General features: G+C 38.2%; 1 protein-coding gene across 3 annotated transcripts in view; it reads right to left on the bottom strand.

The window, feature by feature from the left end:
* Window positions 1-508: 508 nt before the first annotated feature.
* Window positions 509-21,715, bottom strand: part of TMEM200A (transmembrane protein 200A) — a 75,923-nt gene continuing 54,716 nt past the window's right edge. For 2 of the 3 annotated variants that reach the window (XM_072141552.1, XM_072141553.1), the window contains 3 exons: window positions 11,733-11,944; window positions 6,154-6,288; window positions 509-4,314 (listed from right to left, as the gene is read on the bottom strand). In XM_072141552.1, coding sequence (XP_071997653.1) covers window positions 2,841-4,298 — 1,458 coding nt within the window. In that variant the 5' untranslated portion in view covers window positions 4,299-4,314; window positions 6,154-6,288; window positions 11,733-11,944 and the 3' untranslated portion in view covers window positions 509-2,840. The remainder of the gene's footprint in view (window positions 4,315-6,153; window positions 6,289-11,732; window positions 11,945-21,715) is intronic. The other variant, XM_072141551.1, reaches the window with a different exon arrangement.

The raw sequence follows: 21,715 nt of genomic DNA on the forward strand, positions 1-21,715 counted from the left end.
CATCCCTTATACCTCTGCGCCGTAGAGCTACGGCGCAGAGCGTTAAGGGGTTAAATGTTAGATTACTGTGTTCATGTAATACTTTAAGTAGATAGATGGTAAGCACCTCTTGATGTGAAGTGTGTAACAGGCTAGGGATCCTACCTCGTAGACTTAGTAGACAATAAAGGCAGTGCACAACGTGATATTGAATGCAGTTAGGATTTATTGTAAGTACAGTAGTGTACATATACGTTTCAGCCCATTGTCAAACACACTCATAGTGTAGGTCTACGTTGTGCACAGCCTTTATTGTTCACTATGGTTTATGTAATGTTTGTACTTGGAGATACTATTCAGAATATATTGAGATAAATTATTACCAATTAATGACTAGATATAATTGATTTCTTTTATTTTATTTCAAGTTATCATTTGTCTTTTTTGATATATGTTGCATTTCTGTAGCAGTTGAACAATTTGTCTAGATTATTTTGATGTGGACCACTGACTGGCTGCAGTGGTCACATGTTTTATGTATATAAATAGGGACAGGCAGGTCTGATGGAGGGGCATTGCTGGATACCCAGAAAAATGGACTAATCTTTTTTTTTTATGTATTTAAAGGGGTATAAATGATTATTGAATTAAATGTAGACATTAAAATATCAGAATTAAATTTGAATGTATGGAATTTATATAGCCTTTAAATTGATTTCTCTTTCCAAAACGGTTGTTTTGCTGAATTTCTAGCAATATTAATAAATATTATACATTAAATGTTACATTACCGTGTTCTTAACAGTTGCTACTGTTTGCCATCACTTCTCAAGTGACAAAAGAGTAAATTGTCCTTTTCCTTCTTTAAGAGGCAATCTTTACCTACTTACACATAATCTACAGTATAATCCTACAAAGGTAAACAAAAAAAAACTTCTGCATTTTAAACATGATACTGTAATATTCAGGAAACATTTCTGATGATAACACTATTTGCTATTATTTTCTCTCCAAATACAGAGATTCCTTTCAAATATTACTATTTAGAAGAAACTGTCATTAAAAATTTTTCAAGTCTTATGTGTGTATTCTGAAATAATATTGATGATTTTGGCAATCAAAAACCTATGCAAAATCTCTCGTATGAGTTAAAACATTTAATTATATTTATAGTTTTTGAATGAAAGTATATTTTGCAAATATAATAATTCTCTATTATATAAAATTGATTTTATAGTAATAAATGATTTCATGAAACTATCTTCTCTTGTTAAAGGATACTTTTTTAGTGTCTATGCTAATGTAAACACTCTTAACATTGAACACTATCAGCAGGATATATTTGCCAATACACAGTAAGTTTGACGAAAACAAGGCAAAATATTAAGAAATCTTAAGAAATTATTATTCAATTCTGTAAGATCGCTGAAACAATGGAATTTACACATTAGGATAGTTACATAATAGCCATATAAAATAAACAAATCAATCCTAGATAGTAGTCAAGAAGTAACATAAAAGTTTACAGTGTGCCTTTGGTAAGACTTTTGTCCATATAAATAGCTGAACATAGTTATAAGATTCCATGGGAACATTTCTTTGGCTTACCCAAATCTACATGAACCCTACTACATAAATTATACCTCTACAATATAAAGACTTGAAAATGTGAGTAACCATAAAAAGTACACTTCATATAACAGGGTATTAGAAACATCTATATGAAAGGATTTGGTTATAAACAAACTGGACATAGGGTCGTTGTTCATTGTAAAAAAATCCACCTTATTTTTTACTATATATCTATCATAACAAAGGAAACTTTCTAAAGAATCTTTGAAATAATGAAGTAGTTGAGGTTTAATTGTGACTTATGCAGCTAAAATATATTTATTGACATATCCAAAAAAAATTTCTATGAGGGTTCAAGACTGACACCTCAACAACTGCCAACACCAATGAGGTATGTTACTGTGTTATACCACCCCTTTATCTTCTTTTAGAGTTTTCCATACTTGGTGACAAGGGGCATTAATAGCTCTTGGCATTAGGCAAAGAATATAAATTAGGCTACATTCACACTACTGTATGGAGGACGTATATACGGCCGACGTATATACGTCCTCCATAGACAGCAATGGGCGCACGGCGCCCTACGGGAGCGGTATGGTGCTGCACACGTGCGGCACCGTACCGCTCTGTACCCAGGAAAAAGATAGGACCTGTCCTATCTTTTCCCGTAATACGGCGCCGTGCTCCATGTATCTCTATGGAGAGGGGCGGGGGTGAGCTGCGCTCACCTCCTCCTCCTCTCCCCGTGCACTGCTGTTGCCCGCTACGGTACGGTACGGGCGGGCAACGGCAGTGTGAATGTAGCCTTAATCCTATGTAAAAAAATGTTTCATTCATATCACTCACTCACTCATTTTACTCACAGTATGGTAAACAGTGTGCAGAGGAGATGTAACTTTATGGTATGGAAGATGCACCCTCATGCAAAGTCTGTCTTGACGTATGGTGCACACTGAGAATATGGATATTAACCATGCAACCATATAATATCCAAGATTCTGGACTATGGAATTTCTTATCGGAAATGCCTGTACACAGGACTCTGAAGACATCATATAGTTGCCAAAGTACCTTTAACTTCCCATGTGCACCCTATGCCTGTTCACACCCACTATCCATTTTAGAAGAAGAATTTGGTTATAGAATTTTGTTAACAGATATTTAATTTTATCCAAAAGAGTGACAACAGGACACAACTTAAACTAATGATAAAGCTGCCTACTAACATTAAATAAAAAGATTGACTTTTTTCAAATTCCATTTTATACAGGAAGGAAAAAAAACATAATTCAAAATCTGGTTTCTGATGTACCTCTTTTAAGATTATTACTCAAGAACTCATCATGTTCAAAACTCAAGTTGTTGTGTGATCTGGAGATCATAAGAAGTTTCTCCTTGTTGGTATAGTCCTTTTTTGTTGGTGGTGCTTGGGGTACAATCAACCTGTCCATAGGGTCTTCTTTATTCTCAAGCTTCATGTATCCCTTGCTGTTGCTACGGTCAAGTCTAGGCCAGCTAGGGTGTTTTCTTTGTTCTGCTTGAACATTAAGTGTTGAAGGACCCCTATCTAAGTCTAAAGATTTGGAATGAGAAGATAAAATGTGTAAGGAAGTGTTAGATCCAAATTGCTTTCTAGCAGCTCCTGGAGATAAAAGTTTTCCATTATTAGTTGCTGGAGCTATAGAGTCACACCTTATTGGTTCCATGATAGAGTAACTTCGTGATAAAGGTGAATTACTAGGTTTATATGGTCTATTTCCATCTTCTGGCAATGGAATCGCTAGTGAATCCACTGATACATTTCTAGGTCTGCTACTACTGATTTCTAAGTCTTCAGTTATATTATCAATACCTGGTTCATCAATTACACAGTTGTTCAGTTTAATAACTGGTAGTGTGAAAGCATTTATTGATGATGACACTATAGATTTTGTTTCACATCTTTTGGAGCTCAGAATTTTGTCATCCCCTATTCTGTTGGAATGACCATGAAGGCCAAATACGGAGCCTGTGCGTTCCATAAGAAGTGGAGGCAGAAGATTTGTAAAGCTTTTACTTTCTCGGGGGTTGCTGTCTTCATCGTCAATAGAACTGCAACTTCGATAACTTCCAGGAAAGGATGCAATGGTGTTGGCAGCCAGTTTAGATGCACATGGGTTGTCAGAGTGACGATACTCTGTTTCTCCATAAAAACCAGAGTAAGCACCATTGAGATGCCTTTGTTCCTTGACCCTCATACTGTGAATATCTATGACAGTTGAATATATATCTCTCATATGAATTACTTTAGTCTCTTTATCTCTATTTTCATGTAGTATAGCATTCGCACAAATAAATATAAATATACCGATACCCATAGTAAAGGGGCCCAGCATTTTCATTTTCTCTGAATGCAGATGCTGTTCAAAAAATTTTACCATCATCCCAGTTTCCCTAAGGATTTGTGTTTTATTAACTTCTAGCGTAAACTCTGATGTTAAAAATGTTTCCTTTTGAGGCCAGTAGCCAAGCACAGCCATTGCAATTCCTGCTACAGATATCAAGACCCCAAGGATGAGGAAGAAACCAGATGGAGAATACAGTCGAATTTTCCCCCTGACAATGACTACATCTGCTCTTGGACGACGTCTAATAGGTTTCTTCTCTGGAGGTGGTGATGTTGGTCGTGACAAAAGATGCTGTGATCTGGCTGAATCTTGCCTCTTTAAGGCTGCCAGTCCGGTTATAACTCCTCCAGTAGCTATCATAATTTCGTATTTGATTCTGAAGAGAGACAGAGAATAGTTACCGTTTAAAATAAAGTCACAATAACAAAACTTCAATATCATGTACTGTGGCAAAAATAAAAATATTATATTCTGAAGAATAAGATCCAATCCTTGTGTTGGGTGTGAGTATTGATCTATGCCATATTAGAAGACCTAATGCTCTCCTGCAAAATATTTTCTCTATTATCAGGATTCAGGGTTTTCAACATATTCACAAATTACAAAGAATGTGTTTAAAAAAATAGTTAAATATAAAAAAGTAAAACCCAATACAGATAAAAAAAACATAATGTGGCAAAATGGAAGCAGGATGTAAAGATTAATATCTCTATGGATGATTGATATACTGCTTTATCCTGAGTCAAGATAGTTTACCCAGATGCCTTTATACTTGGCAAAAACGGGGTCATCTTTCCACGTATTGTAGGAATAAGAACAAAAGAAAATTTTGGGGCAGGTTGTTTTGAATGTATTTAAAAAATAGCTGCTACCCCAATATCTCCATATCCAAGACTTGCGCTGTGCTTTCTTGATATTAACACACTCCCCACTGATTTCTAAGAACAGGAAGGAAGATTTCACCCTTGTGTTAAAGAAATTCTACTACATGTCCATTTTTTATGTTTAGAAAAAAATACATGCCTGTAACGGGGTAAACTGACACTCCTCCTCCATAGTTGGTTAAGCTGGACAAACTTTAATAACTCACATTAATTACATGGAGAATATACTTTGCATTCCCCTCCCCACAGAAGCTTCCCTCCTCCTCATCCTGAAAATTGAAAAGACCTAGGTTGAACAAAGCTATTGACTGCACTACATCTCCCATCAAAATGTAGGATGATAAACCAGCGGCAATAACTTATAGATCCAGGCTCCATGGCTTTGGTAATCTTCTTATATTTGTTTTCCATTATCTCCCTCCTTCTAAAATCAACTTTTATAATTATGCAAATGAGCCTCCCCTCTGTGATCTTGCTTTACAGACTGTCTCCATGTTTCACCCTTACCATGCTCCCATATCACTGAGAATACAGCACAAAGTGTGCACTGCAAATGTACTGATGGAGCAGGGGGAGGGTTTATTTATCTGACTTTAGTATTTTTACTCTCTATGTATTTTAGATGCACTGTATCTCTTTCATGCCTAGATTTCATCGCTACAACAGATCCATTAGTTTCCATATGTCCAGATGAGAACTGTGCCTGGTGAGCAGCACAACGATAAGAGGTGAGTAAAATTGCCTACAATTTGGAAATACCCTCCCATAGTCAAGGGTAACCTTGCGAAAGGTATCACTTTTTCTCTCTGTGTTCTTTCTTCTCTCTTGAGTACCTACTATTATGTATGTTTGGTTTTAAGTTGTTTATTCATCTTATGTTTCTTTTGTTTTAATCTACTGAACAGTGTTAAATTGGTTTCAACTGCTTTTCTCTAGTCCACAACAGTTTATGTAAATTATACGTAATATACCCCTGTGCGAGTAATTGTTTATATTGTACCAGATTTACTTGATGCACTCCTTTTCACTTACATGTACATTATTTTTAATTTAATAACAAAAATTTTAATAAAAATGTAAATTACAAAATATATATAAGAAGGACAGTAGAATTAGCATGTGAAACATTTGTTATTTTTGTTAGGTCTTTAGTTTGTTTTTCACGGTGAAGTGTAGAAAACAATCAGCCAGGAGTCTTTTAATATTAAATATTTATATTAGCTCGAGTTATTACCAATCATAGATTGGAATGATAACTGCATCAGATATGAGTTATTAAACTGTGCTATGAAGGGTTTAGAGTTAAGATTTTATTCATAAGCGTAACTAACCTTCCAGCGCACTTTCAGCTGTGGGTGCACACTTTTCTCCTGTGATTCATTGCTCCCCCTTCCTCCTCCATAGAGCTTATTTGTAACCTGACACCTCGGCGAGCTTCTGTCTTGCTACTTGTGAGACGGAATTCACTGTAATATAGGAGAGAAAAGCAGATTAGGAAGAAAGGTGGGAAGAAGAATGATGACATAAGAGTAATCGGACAAGGAAGAACTTTCCTTCTTAGTAATTTCCAGTCACTTTTTTTACTGATTTATTCAAAGTTTGCTGAAAAGTGATCATTTCACCCTTTTAGGACGTAGCCCGTTTGTACCTCTTTTTTTGTAATTTGGCATGTGTCACTTTATATGGTTATAACATTTTAACAATTTTACTTATCAAAATGATTTTGAGATTGTTTTTTCATGACACATCGGGCCACATTTACTTACCTGTCCTGACGCGATCACTGAAAGTGCATTGTCCAACCGAAATGCACCCCCGATTTCTGTTGCATGAAAGCCAGCGCAGTCACACCACAATCCCATCGCGTGCGACAAATCCCCAGTTAAATAGCTGTCCCAGCGGCGCAAATCCCCAGAATTTTGTCATTTTCAAAATTCGAAATTATCTGCTTTTGAGATTGATAGTTTTATCACTGAAATGAATGACTTACTAGCATCTCCCATATCTCAACTATATGTTTTCATTATTTTTTAAAAGTCCTTTTATTCTTAAATGACATTAGATAGCTTACAAATTTTGGGGATATTTTTTTTTTAACTTGTAAAAATAAATTATTAGAATCCCCTATGAATCCCCCCCACTTTTAATAGTGTACCCCTCAAATGATTAAAAACTGCTTTATCCAATTTCAGAGACACCCGACATGTGGAGAGGTTTTTGTTTTTCAGTTAGTGGGGCCAAGTAACGGCATTTGTTTTTGTGGGATGAAATGCATTTTCCATTGATACCATTTTGGGGTTGCCATGCCCTATTGTTGAAAAATTATTACTTTTTTGGGGGCGGGGGAGTAGAAAAGCATCAATTCTGTAAAAGATTTTTTACTTTTTTTGTGGTATTTAGCTTAATAAGCTTAATAAACATCTTATGTTTAATATATGGGTCAGTATTACAGGGATATTTTCTCTTACATTTTTCTAAATTTGCAAAATAAAACTTAATGTGGGGAAAAATATATCATTTTTGCATCATTTAAGTGACATAACACTTATTTTATTGGCTACACAGCTGGTTGATGGCTTGTTTTTTTGTGGTACTTTGCACCAGTATCATTCTGTGGGGTTTGTGATTTTATTCACATTATGTGTTTCTTTATATGTTAATGTCAGGTACAGCTGACACCCCATGTATACTGATGCTGCCCAGCTCTGATTAAGAGTTGAACTAGCATCAGATATATCCATCGCTGAGCGTCAATTACCAGAGCTGAACGACGGATATATCTGTCACTGAGCTGCAAGGAGTTAAAGTACAGAAAAGAGATTATGATTAATAAATAAAGGCACATAATCAGAGGATGCCTATGAACAACTCTATAGTATGTTAGATAACATTTGCTGGAAAGAAATGCAGTGAGACTGACTGAGAGAGAAAAGAACACACTGGAGGCTGCCATTACAGACATACTGAAGGAATGAATATAATATGAAAGTTACACTGCTTAACCATCCAATGTATGTATGATTGTTGTAGGTTCCCCTCATGTCAGGGTAAAGAAACATTGTGAAATTGAATTTTAACTTACCTTAGAGGGGAAAAGTCATGCCAGGGGTGTATGGCATTTCCTTCTCCGCATTCAGAGTATACAGTATAAATGTTGAGCATGTAATATAGGGGTCAGAAGGAACAGCCATAGTATGTTTAGCTATAGTAGAGGCAATTTATACTGCACAATCTTCTGCTGAATTCTACCTTAACCCCATAGCGCAATAAGACATCCCCTTATATCTTGTTGTACATGGGGGAGTATGAAGAGGGCTCACAGGCTGAGCCCTCTTCATACTCACCGGGGGTTTTCTTCAAAATGAAGCAAACACCAGTTGCTAACACCCGCAATCGGTGCTAGCACCGATTGCGGGTGTTAACCCTTTGATAGCTTTGCTGGCGGCATTAACGAGCCGGCGTAGCGTGGGCCCGCCATCTTGGCTCTGATCGTCGCTCCCCATGATGTCATTGGGGAGCAGCAATCCATTGCTATGACAGCTTCGGGTCACACAAAGATCCGCGGCTATCATGATCTAGGCTATCTATTACAATGTGCGATTTGCAAAATCCCCATATACTGCCATACCCTTCAGGGGTTAAAGGGTCTTTCCTAACTCGGCGATGAGAATAAATGTGTGAAGACTGGAATACCCATTTCTGATATAAGTTATCATTTCAGAAAGTAGAATTTTTATATATAAAGTAAGCAACATATACAGCATTAAATCAGGAATCATCAAAATGTTGCTTTTTTATACCAATGCACACACACAATAAGACAAGCAAGTCAAACAAACATAAACCTGCCAATGTTACCCTCGGAGTGCTGGTGCCAGACTACTTTTGTTACTTCACAATCAGCTTTATCCAGTCTGCAGTTACAGAATTTTTTCCTTTATCGAATGTCATTAGGGAATGTGTAAACAACTCAAAGTTTTGTTCAGGGAAGCTTTAGAGCACACTACATGCCGGGACTGTCACAACCTCCAGTTGAGGATGCTGGCGATTATACAATAGCAGCTCTCACTTTTTCTACTCTTTTATGTTATTCCTCAACCCCCTATTGATAGAAGTACAGTAAGAAGAACCACTGACTTGCCAACATATCTGTTCACAGTTTTTTAGATGCCAGGCAGTAATGAAACATTGATGATGTCTTTAGAAGCTTGATAGATAGATAGATAGATAGATAGATAGATAGATAGATAGATAGATAGATAGATAGATAGATAGATAGATAGATAGATAGATAGATACAATTGTATTAATCCCCAAGGGGGGGGGGTGTCTTAAACTGTCAGTTATATGCAAACAGTACAAAACTAATAAAACAAATATACAATAAAAATAAATAAATAAATAAAAATAGAAATGTTTAAAGAATATTAACCCCTCCTACATAGTGTCTTAACATGGACCCGCCAGTTCCCTGTTATAAAGGAATGTAGGACCTGCAACAACGTTCTTTACACATTTTCATCTGTGTGTACTTTCCACTGAACTGACTCTGTCTAGCATTCATGATCTCAAACAAAGGATGAGCTGGGTTGTTAATAATGCTCTTAATTTTTATCAGCACCCTTCTTTCAGTCACACTGGCAAAACATTCAAGTTTACTACCAACTACACCACTGGCCTTTCTACTAACTTATCCAACTTTTTAATTTCCCTAGTGCATATTCTGGTCCCAAAACAAACTGCACAATAAAGCATAGCACCAGCTAAGGATACATTCACACATGGGCGGGCACATGTCAGCAAGATGGAGAGGAGGAAGAATGAGCGCTGCATCAAATGACCTCAACTTGTGTAGAAAAAATAAACGAGAGAAACACTTTATACAGCTAGTTATGTGAAGTTCATTTGTAATTATTTATAATTATACTTTTAACCATAATTTTATCGTTCACATTCAGAATGTAAGGCTTACTTTTAACATGTTGTGAATATGCCATAAATATCTATGGTTGGAATACTACATGAATAGGATCATGCACACATCTTAAACTTGTGCACATGGGTATAGCAGAATGAGAGTAGCAATTCCACAGACTTGCATTTCATCCAGTGCAGCACCATCCATGAGGCAAAATGAGCAGTTTGCCTCAGGTGGCACTCTTCTTTGTGTAATAGGTGGCCATTTTCAGGTGTTAACCGGCTCAGTAAATAATAATAAAACCTGCTCAAGCAACTGAGAGATGTTGGTTTTTTTTGCAACATTAGAGATTGGGCAAATTAGATGAGGGGCAGATGTGCTACTGTGCTACTGACCTTTCTGACATATCAGCAAGAGTGGTCTACACTAACACAGGGTAAGCTTGACTGCTTCCCTTCTGCCCTTCTGCTCTTCTGCCTCCCTGAACATGCATGTGTAAGTCAGGGAAGAAGATGGGGGGTAGTATCATTAGTAGCAGTAGTAATTGAATTTGCTTTATTTACTACCTATGGAGGTAAAATTGATGCTGGTACAGAAGGGATATGTAACTATATTTGTATTGTTTTGAGGCTTGTGCCCACCATAGTAAAGTCCCTTGAAAACATCTTAAAGTCTTTTTACCATTGTGATCAAGCTTCTGAGTGCAACAAATCTCTCATGCTCTTATAACTTATCCACGGGCTCTAACATGTTCTTCATATTTATTTTGGATTGGCCTAATTGACATGTCCCCCTGTGTTTGCAAGGGAGAGAATTGTCAATCAAGACGTACCGGGGTAAAAGGTGTGTTTGTTTGGGACTTGGAGAGCGTTTTTCACTGCTTGCCTCAGGCAGCAGAATTGCTTGGTGCACCCCTTCAAAGAATGCTAAAGAAATGTATATTTTATGGGATGCTAGAGTTCATAGAATCACTAGTGTAATTTTGTTATTTTCCCCACTTCGGGAGCTGCTCCTAGATCATGAGACATATACAGCTCTTAAACAGCAGAGATTACAATCGGTGTAAGCAGCACTAGTTATTGATAAATATGCTGACATACTTTTCCTGGGTCGGATTAGTAGTAGACACATAAATACTTCTGCGATTTGGTGGTAGTGCAATTCTGTCTAAAATGGCAGCATGGCTCAACCATTTATTGTCTAAAAGGAGACCCACTACTGGATCTTAGAGCAGAAAGGGCAATGAATAAAAAAAAAAAAATTTCTATGACTGAAACACATAGCAATTCTAATAAAAATATTAGTTACTTCGGGTAAAGCTTCTGGTCCTTTTGAGCACCGAGTCTCTCTCTTTCTGGTTTCAATTACCTAAATATTTTTTGTGGACATTGCAAATGTCCCCTCAGATCAAAATAATCATATTGCAAATAGATGAAAATCAAACAGGCAAGAAAATTTAAGTCTATTTTGATTTTTTGCACTAAATATTTACACATTACTATTTCAATTGCCAATGCAACATGCTGTGTATTTCCAAGAAAACCTACACAGATTATTTAAGCAGATGTGTTGGCAGCAAAAGTAGATTATTTATATAATACAAGGAGTAATTGTTATTTCTTACTCCCTACATGCTGGTTCTATACAAAAGAGCTCTGAAAAAAATTGAATTGTGTAGTAGATGCAATGCAAGGTCCGTCTTAGTGCTATGGATGCGGGGACACGCAGATATTAGCTGGATTCTCATTTTACTGTAAATGTATTTGGTAAAACAAAAGACCCTGGCTTTTAACAGGACCCTGACCTAATTGCTACGTGAAACAGAAGAGAATAAGAGTCGGCTCCTAAACTAAACATCCACTTTAATAAGGTCAGGAACTATAGAACAAATAAATCATCATCTGCACAGTTCTGGTGCCTTTCCACTTTTGCAGGTCTGATGGCAAAACTCAGGAGATATTCAGTTATAGAGATATGAAGAGTAAAACTAACTGGTTGGTTGTTTTATCCATTATTATCTTTGTCCCAGTGTCGACATCTGCAAAGAGTTTGTATGTTCTCTCTGTGTTTGCATGGGTTGCCTCCAGGTCCTCCGGTGTCCTCCCACATTCCAAAACACACTGGTAGGTTTCATAGGTTGTGAGCCAGATGGGGACAGGTACCGATTTGGAAAGCTCTGTGAAGCGCTGCGTAATCTGTTTGCGCTATATAAATAAAGGAGTAATTATTATTATAGACAATAATCATAATGGTCATTTGTAAATTGTTGCAATTCTTAAAACGCTTACAACACTTTCATCAAGATACATTTTATGTTTCTGCTTTGATCTTTGCCTTAAAATTTCTTTATAGCACCTTATGATTTGTCTTTTTTTCAGATACTGTGCTCCAAATCTTTTACATCACACATAACCTTTTTCCAAACCGCAGAGAACGAGAAGTGAGCTGGTTGGAGGAGACTAGCTGCTGTCATTCAGCCTCTCATCACTCCCCCACTTCAATAGAATTAAAGAAAATCTACCATTAAAATCAAGCATGACAAATCATTACTCATAGATCCAAGCACAGTGACTGTGTAATCTTCTTATATTTGTCTTATTTTTCTTATCTCTGGCCTCCTTCCTTCTAAAATAAACTTTAAAAATTATGCGAATGAGTCTGAGGGGTTCTGTTGGGTATTTCCAGAACCCCTGAGTGATATCTTTTCACTGCTTGTTAAAATGAGCAGAACAGGTCTCCCCTCTGCACTTCCTACTGCTGCTTGATTACACAGGCAGAGGGAGGAGATAGAGAGCAAGGGGTTGTGTGAGACATGTTCTGTTCATTGAAACACCCTCCAGAGCCCCTCAGATTCATTATCATAATTTTACAAGTTTATTTTAGAAGGAAGACTTGGGAAGACTGAAGAGAAGACCCGAAGCTATGCAAGTCTACCCAAGCAGCAGTCCCCTACACTTGAAAAGGGGGCCCTTTGAGACTCCAAAATTTGTTTTGATACTGAGATAATAATAAAAGTATTTTGACTATTAACCTATGTCCATTCCTGAGTACCAGTGTGTATGCTATTCTATCCTTTTAGCGAGGATCCAGCAGAGTGACCACCCAGTAATTGGAATTGGTAATTACCCAGGCAACTTAGTTGTCATTTTGCAGGTACTGAAGCATATAGAGGCTCATATGGGCCAGGCTGTCAAGAGGCAAGGACAATCTGTCTTTTGTGGGAGTTGTTTCTTCTATCTCCTTGGTATCTTCCCAGCCATGTTCCATTAACGCCTGTGATCTGCTCTGGGTATCACCCTGCTGTGAGGAAGACTCCTCATACTCTGCTTACTCCTCCAAAAGTGTCACCTGCAGTGCCTGACCACTGGTCCAGCAACCCATTTTGCAAACCGTGTGGGGACTGGTTTGAATACTGGTCTGAAACCTGTACCTTCCTCTTGTGCCAGTATTACATCCTCCACCATGGCCAGAACAGCTTTTCAACCAGGCACAAGATAGGGACTGAAGTGCTGATGATGGCGTCATCGGTGCCGAACATATTGGTGACATATTGGAAGCAGCGAAGCACTGAAAAAGTGCGCATCGGGAAGGGGTTAAAGCTGTCTGTCTCCAACAGCCTGAATGAGAGCATGAGACTAAAAATGAAGCAAATACTACTTAGACCATTTTACATCACTGTTACCTTATGGTACCAGTCTAAGACTCGTACTGTAAGGTAACGCTGATGCAAATAGTTCTATGTCTGGTAATTTAACCAGGATAGAAGATAACTTTCTGATCAGTTGGGGTCTCAGCCAAGGATAACAAGATCTATTAGAAAATGGTGCCCCAAATGAATATGTTCATACATGTACCCTCTTGTTGTTTTCATCTTAGTAATACTATTGGAAATAGTGGCCAAGCCACTGAGTGGCAGCCAACATACTCAACCTACACTCACCAGCCACTTTATTAGGTACACCTGTCCAACTGCTCGTTAACACGTAATTTCTAATCAGCCAATCACATGGCGGCACCATGTAGACATGGTCAAGACAATCTCCTGCAGTTCAAACCAAACACATCAGTATGGGGAAGAAAGGTGATTTGAGTGCCTTTGAACGTGGCATGGTTGTTGGTGCCAGAAGGGCTGGTCTGAGTATTTCAGAAACTGCTGATCTACTGGGATTTTTATGCACAACCATCTCTAGGGTTTACAGAGAATGGTCTGAAAAAGAAAAAACATCCAGTGAGTGGCAGTCTGTGGGCGGAAATGCCTTGTTGATGCCAGAGGTCAGAGGAGAATGGGCAGACTGGTTCGAGCTGATAGAAAGGCAACAGTGACTCAAATTGCCACCCGTTACAACCAAGGTAAGCAGAAGAGCATCTCTGAATGCACAGTACGTCAAACTTTGAGGCAGATGGGCTACAGCAGCAGAAGACCACACCGGGTGCCACTCCTTTCAGCTAAGAACAGGAAACTGAGGCTACAATTTGCAAAAGCTTATCGAAATTGGACAGTAGAAGATTGGAAAAACGTTGCCTGGTCTGATGAGTCTCGATTTCTGCTGCGACATTCGGATGGTAGGGTCAGAATTTGGCATCAACAACATGAAAGCATGGATCCATCCTGCCTTGTATCAACGGTTCAGGCTGGTGGTGGTGGTGTCATGGTGTGGGGAATATTTTCTTGACACTCTTTAGGCCCCTTAGTACCAATTAAGCATCGTTGCAACGCCACAGCCTACCTGAGTATTGTTGCTGACCATGTCCATCCCTTTATGACCACAGTGTACCCAACATCTGATGGCTACTTTCAGCAGGATAATGCGCCATGTCATAAAGCTAGAATCATCTCAGACTGGTTTCTTGAACATGACAATGAGTTCACTGTACTCAAATGGCCTCCAAAGTCACCAGATCTCAATCCAATAGAGCATCTTTGGGATGTGGTGGAACGGGAGATTCGCATCATGGATGTGCAGCCTACAAATCTGCGGCAACTGTGTGATGCCATTATGTCAATATGGACCAAAATCTCTGAGGAATGCTTCCAGCACCTTGTTGAATCTATGCCACGAAGAATTGAGGCAGTTCTGAAGGCAAAAGGGGGTCCAACCAGTTACTAGCATGGTGTACCTAATAAAGTGGCCGGTGAGTGTATATGCTCCATTGATCCCCCTGTATTAGGGATAACTTTATCCCTAATAAAGGCAAATCTTCCCCTATTTATATTGTATATTGTATGTCAGTATTATTGTACCATATGTTAATATTGTATTTAATAGTATTCCACAATTATTTATTTATAATTCTATATTATTAATAACAGTATCATATGATACATGAAATGCAATATGATTTTTTTTATTCTTTTAGCATCAAATTATTAAAGCGGAGGCCTGCAGTATTGCACAATAATGCCTGGAAACACGAGAACGTACAGTTTTAATACTTGATGAATTGAATCTATGTAAGACATCAACAATACATCATTTGTGGACTTGTTAAACAAAATAAAGTGAAAGAAAAAAAATAATAATGTTTTCAGAGTAACCCCCCGTGTGTACATTGTGCATCTTGGTAAAACTATACTATAGAACAGCGGGGTTCCTAACAGAGAGCACAATAATGATTTCTTGTAACACCTACACTCAATATTTCCAGCCTCTAATGAGAGTTTCTGCCGTTTGGGAATGCCAGAGAAACAGAAAATGTTCTCATTTCCAGCTTTTGTGTGATCAATACATAAAAAAATAAACTGTGTATTTTCCAACGTTCTTCTAGTCACCTATGTAGCATTGAGCTGCCACCCACACACAAAGAACACAGCTAAATTACCTTTATCATTCTCACTAGCACTCATGTGCCCCCTGCCACCCATCGGAAGAAAGACTAACTCTTTCAACAAAGAAGCTCTCAAAGTTGAAAATGGAGGATTTCTTCACTGAAGCAACAGCTGACACATGCAAGAATGTATGAAACATATCCTTTATCATTAACAGCCTTACAAATAATGATTAGGAGCTATGTGAGATAAAATGCTCTTTTTTCCTCTCTAAGTCAGTATGACAGGTGTTGCTAGGTAACTCTGGTTAATTTCCCATCACACAGGAGGACAAAAGCATCGCTACTCAGTCTTCTCCCTCATATAAAGATATCAATGCTGGTATGGGCTATATCTCTCACTATTAACAAGGCCATACAGATAAACTAGATGCACCAGTCATTAAAAAGAATCTTTTTTAGATATGCATATCTAAGTTATAATATTTGGGGTCACTGGAGCCTTTCATATAATCTGACCCTGCAGATGTGTGAGCAAGGCAGTCACATAATGCTCCTGTAACCGCCATTACATAGGCGTGGAGAGTGATTCTCATAGTCCTGATGGCTCTAATTCACACCAGCTGAGGTGTGTATAAAGAGGTTTTGCAGCAGCTGAGGTGTGCATTATAAGGTTTTGCAGCAGCTGTACTGTACACTATGAAGCTCCACTGCAGCTAAGATGAGTATTATGAGGCTCTGCAGTAGCTGAGGTGTGTATTATGAGGACCTGCAGCAGCTGAGGTGTATATTGTGAGGCTTTGCAATAGCCAAGGTGTGCATTATGAGGTTTTGCAGCAGCAGTAATGTATATTATTATTGAAAGTCTCTTCTCTGCTAAATTTAAAGGTGACTATTCTCCCCTCATTCTTCTGGATCTATCGGCGGCGTTCGATACTGTGGACCACCAGCTTCTCCTCAGGATGCTTCTCTCTATTTGCCTAAAGAACACTGCACTCTTGTTTTTTTTCCTATCTCTCTGACTGCACTTTCAGTGTCTCCTTTTCCTCTGTGTTGGGGTTCCTCAGAGTTCAGTCCTAGGTCCTCTTCTCTTTTCCCTCTATACTGTCCCCATTGGACAAACCATCAGCAGATTTGGTTTCAGTATCATCTTTATGCTGATGACTCCAAGCTATATACTTCTGAACATAATGTCAGCCCTGCCTTAATCCAGAACACTAGTGATTGTCTCTCTTCTGTCTCTAACATCATGTCCTCTCTCTTCTTGAAACTTAATCTTTCTAAGACTGAACTTCTTGTCTTTCCGCCATCTACTAACCGACTAAACCCTGACCCCTCCATTTTGGTCTCAGCCTCTACCACCCTTATTCTGGCCTTGCAAGTACTAAATCTGTAACAGGGTACCCCACTTACCCACAGTAACATGTTTCACAAATAATACCGGTGTCTTAGACATCTGCATCCTCTATAAGTACACCATTCATTCTATATGTATTTGGATGAGTTTTTTCTAAACAGCATGATGCTGGGGTTTTCATATTGAGTAAGTCCTCATATGATCAATCCGTTACAACCACGCAGCAAGAAATCCCAGCTGCAATACAGTTCACAGAGGATAGTCAGATTTGGGAAATTCCAATAAGGATAAATATGGTCAGGGTTATTTCATTTTTACAAGGAGGAAATGTTTTCTTAGGAACTCTTATTCGATGAGTCATCTTAGATTTTCTGCATGGTCAAGTGCCTCTCCTGCTTTCACTTATCTCTTCTGCTACTGAACTGAAAAAGCTGTGAACAAGATGTAGAGGAAAGGAAGATATCTAACATATTCTCTGTGGAAACTCTTCTATTGTACAGAAATCAATACATTTCTTTATTCTTCAAATCATTAACATATTATCAGCTATAATAGGTTAGCATCTACATGATGCAACGTCTGCTATAGGTCTATCCTATACTTCAGTATACCTTTAAAAAGAAGTCTATGGGCCTTATTTCTCAAAATGTCTCCCCATTCCACCTGATCCCTCAGCACTTTCTGCCTCCCTCTGACTGCTGTAATCTCACAGTGGGAGGAAGTGTTTCTATATAGTGTAACAACCTGTGAAGCTACAGCACGGATGGGTTCGGGCACCACCCCCAGAGCCCTTCTGGCTCATTAGCATAATTTTAAAAGTTGATTTGAAGGAGGCCATGGATAATAAATATAAGAATAGTCCCAGAGTAAAGGTGCCTGGTTCTATCAGTAAGTGTCATTGGTGCATCATGCTTGATTTTTATGGTAGATTTCTTTTAAATATCAGAACACATTGGGGCCAATGTATCATGAAGGGAATCTTTAAAGCCAGTTTTGGTAGAGGAGAACCACACAGACTTTTAAAATAATCACACATTTTTTGTGCTAGTAAACCCTGTTGCTTTCCCTATATAATACATCTATTCACGCTCCTGGAGAAGCCTTTATTACACCACTCCACTAATTAATTTTAATTATAATCTACTCCTCTTCTAATCGTCTGAGGATTCCATTTCCATTCTGTGTGAGATTCAAAGAGGAATGTGTTAATAGTGAGATAAAATGTAAATACCTATATCTAACAAACAGCTGGCATTGACCTACATTCCTTGTATCAGTCGAATGCTAAGCATTAGAGCTTTAGGGGATTGTAAAAATACCAGCCTTCATCATTGGATTAAGTCACACCTCCCACTTGGAAAATGATGCACTGAGACTGAGAGTTAAGGCTACATACAGCATACTTTTAATTGTACAGTATCTGATGTTGACTTCTAAATATATCCACTAAAATTTATTTGAGAAGATAATAAAATCTATTGTTTTGCTAAGAAAGACATTTTACAATGGCTCACTGCGAAGCTCTTATGACCACATGGCTAATGCATGCCATGCATTCAGAAAAGTACTGAACAGCTGAAAAGCATCAGTGTAAGGCTACATTCACACGGACGTATAAAAACGGCCGTATACATACCGTTTTTTTACGGGTTACATACGGCCACATTCATTTCAATGGACAATACGTCCAACCATTTATATTGCCGTTTTTGACACTGGAGTGTACGGACCGTATACTGGCCGAATAAAAATATAGAGCATGTCCTATTTTCTCCCGTATTTCAGTTCTGTATGCCCTAAAAGTCTATGGGCATGTATAAAATACGGGTTAAATATGTGCTGCATACGGATGAAAAACGTCACGTATTTATACAGATATACAGCCTGTAGATACAGGACTGGAGAAATACATGTCCGTGTGAATGCAGCCTAAGGCTGGATTCACATGGGGCACATTGGGGGCATATATATACGACCGACGTATATACGGCGTATATATACCTCCCCCATACACTTCAATGGTCTTGCGGCACAGTACCGTTCCGTAGCCCGTAGAAACATAGGACATGTCTATCTTACTGTAGCACGGCGGGCACACGTTGGCATCGGGGAGAGGAGGAGGGGATGAGTGCCGCTCACCTCTGCCCCTCTCCATAGTAATATATGGAGCAATATAGGGACGCTGCAGATAGGGACGCTGTACCGCTCCCGTAGGGTGACGTGCACCCATTGCGGTGTACGGCGTGTATACATTGGCCGTATATATACGCCGTATATATGTTGGCTGTGTATACGTCCAATAGAAACGCAACGTTAACGCATGTGTTAACATCGCGTTTGCTACGCGTTTTCTAAATGCAAATGTTAACAATAATGTAATTAGGCAAATCACCTCTCCTCAGCTGTTGTAATAGGTTTCAAAACGCAATCAAAATGCAACGTGTGACCGCAGCCTCATATGTTGTCATCTCCCTGGGGTGTGACTAGAGTGATTAAAAATGCAGGACACAGCCTTAAATCCCAAATTAAGTCAATGTGAATTTGAGACATTTGCAACAAAAAGTCTCAACAAGAAGCCAAACTTTGCGCCTGCCAGGATAGGAAAAACTGAACATGAATCACAAGTAAAAAGGATCATCCATACGGCGCAAAAAGAGCTGCCAAATGTCTCAAAAATGCACCACAGAGAGACAAAACTATTATATATGCCCCCCTATGAGTACTTTGTTTTTTTTTTCTTAAATGGGGTCAGCTGGCATGTATAGAGAGGGTTAATGTAAATAAAAAAAATTATTGTCAACAATCATTTCCAAATTTTATTTGACTAATAACATAATGATGATAATAGATGTGTTTCCACTGTTGTCAAGCAAAAAGGTATCTGCATTTTTGCTATAATAAGCTGATAATTTTCTACTTTGTGCAAGCCAACTTTGTTGTTTTTAACACTTTGTTGACCTGCCAGTTTAGTCAAGCATGTTGATCAGCAAACTCACATATGATTGATTACTTTATTATAGCCAATGATTTCAACTGGCCATACACAGGAGTATAGATTGGTGACAACTTACAGTATTGTACTCTAAGTAAATATAACAAATAAATGGTAGGAAGTTCAACAATAGCAGTTATGATGGTCTATGCATTTATGCTAAATTCTTTTTTAAAGTTATTGTTCTAATGACATAAGTGGGATAGAAAGTAAGTTGACATGTATGTCAATTCCTATATGATTTACATATTTTTTCTTTAAAAAATAAAAGGTAGATATTTAGCTATGAGTCCTTAATTGCATCTTCCTGAATAATTATCATGCGTATACCACTATGCTATTCAGACACATACATATTATTGCAATATACTGTTAAATGAAAAGGTTTCTGTACAAGTAACCTTGAACTGAAATGAAAAGATGCTTTGTTATCACATTCTTAAATCCGTGTCTCTCATGATCAGCTATTTTTATGCAGCGTTTTCAAAAACTGCAAAAGGAAAACTGCACAATAGCCCAACCTTTGTTGTCAGTTCTAATACATATCTAGGCATTCTTGTGTTCCTTTATAAAACAAAAAGAAGTAACATAAATATAAGAATTGTCAAAAAGTAAACTACAAAAACAGGTTAAATCAAGTTTTACTGGGGGGAGGGGTCCAGAAGCTCATGAGAGTAATGACCGCATCATACGCATACATTCTGCAACTCACAGTGGTGCCCACATGATTAATAGTAGAGGGGGAAGGGGGAGCTGACCAAAACACATGTCCGTCTGCTCCTGATCATTCCACCACCGAGCCCATCACAGCATATCTGCATAAACCCAGCAAAGCTCTGGGCTCTGCATCCAAGATGGTGGCCTGGTGACTCTATAAAGTAATTAATACAGAGAAGGATATTATAACATGACAGAGGGATTTGGTGAAACTAAAGGCCTGGGCTGACAAATGGGAGATGAGGTTTAATGTAGATAAATGTAAGGTTAAGCACTTGGGGTGAGGAAATAAAAATTATACTTTCATGTTAAATGATAAGTTTCTTAGTTAAACTGATGAAGAAAAATACCTGGGGGTATTGGTATCAAGAGAGGAATAGATTATCATGACAAGGACATAGTTTTGCCCTTAAACAAATCACTGGTCAGATCACACATGGAATATTTTGTACAGTTTCTGGCACCAGTATATAAAAAGGACATGGTAGAACCAAGATTACTGTTGGGAAGGAGGACACTAGAACACAATAAAAGATTACTAAACTTGGGGCTATTTAGCTTACAAAAAAATTAAGAGGGGAGACCTCATTACAAGTTACAATTATCTGAATGGTCAGTACAAGTTCTCTTCATGCCTAGGCCTGTGGCCAGAAAAAGAGGGAATCCTTTTTTTGCCTAGAGTACAGGCAGTTCTACTTTTGCCATAGACAAAGGTTCTTTACTGTGCAAGCCGTGAGACTATGAAACTCTCTTTCATAAGATGTTGTAATAGCTGATAAATCAAGAGGTACATGGATGCCTTTCCGGAGAGCTATAATATCACATTGTATAGAAATAAAACTTTTTACTAGTAGTTTCTGTTGATCCAGGCAGTTATTCTGACTGCCATATTAGAGGTTGGGAAGGAGTTTTTCACTTCTTTGGGCCAATTGGCATCAGCCTTGCAGGGATTTTGCCTGCTGGATCATCGCAATATAACCTATAGGTTGGACTTGATGGGATGATGTCTTTTTCTAACCGTTTTACCATTATACTATGATACTATGATATATCTTCACCACATGCTGCGTCCCTAGTTACTACGCAGCCTCCCTCACTGCAGGCTATGGACTTTTTGGCACTGCCTCAAACTTCCTCATCGTG

The sequence above is a fragment of the Engystomops pustulosus genome, chromosome 3 (genome assembly GCF_040894005.1).
Source record: "Engystomops pustulosus chromosome 3, aEngPut4.maternal, whole genome shotgun sequence".
NCBI lineage: Eukaryota > Metazoa > Chordata > Amphibia > Anura > Leptodactylidae > Engystomops > Engystomops pustulosus.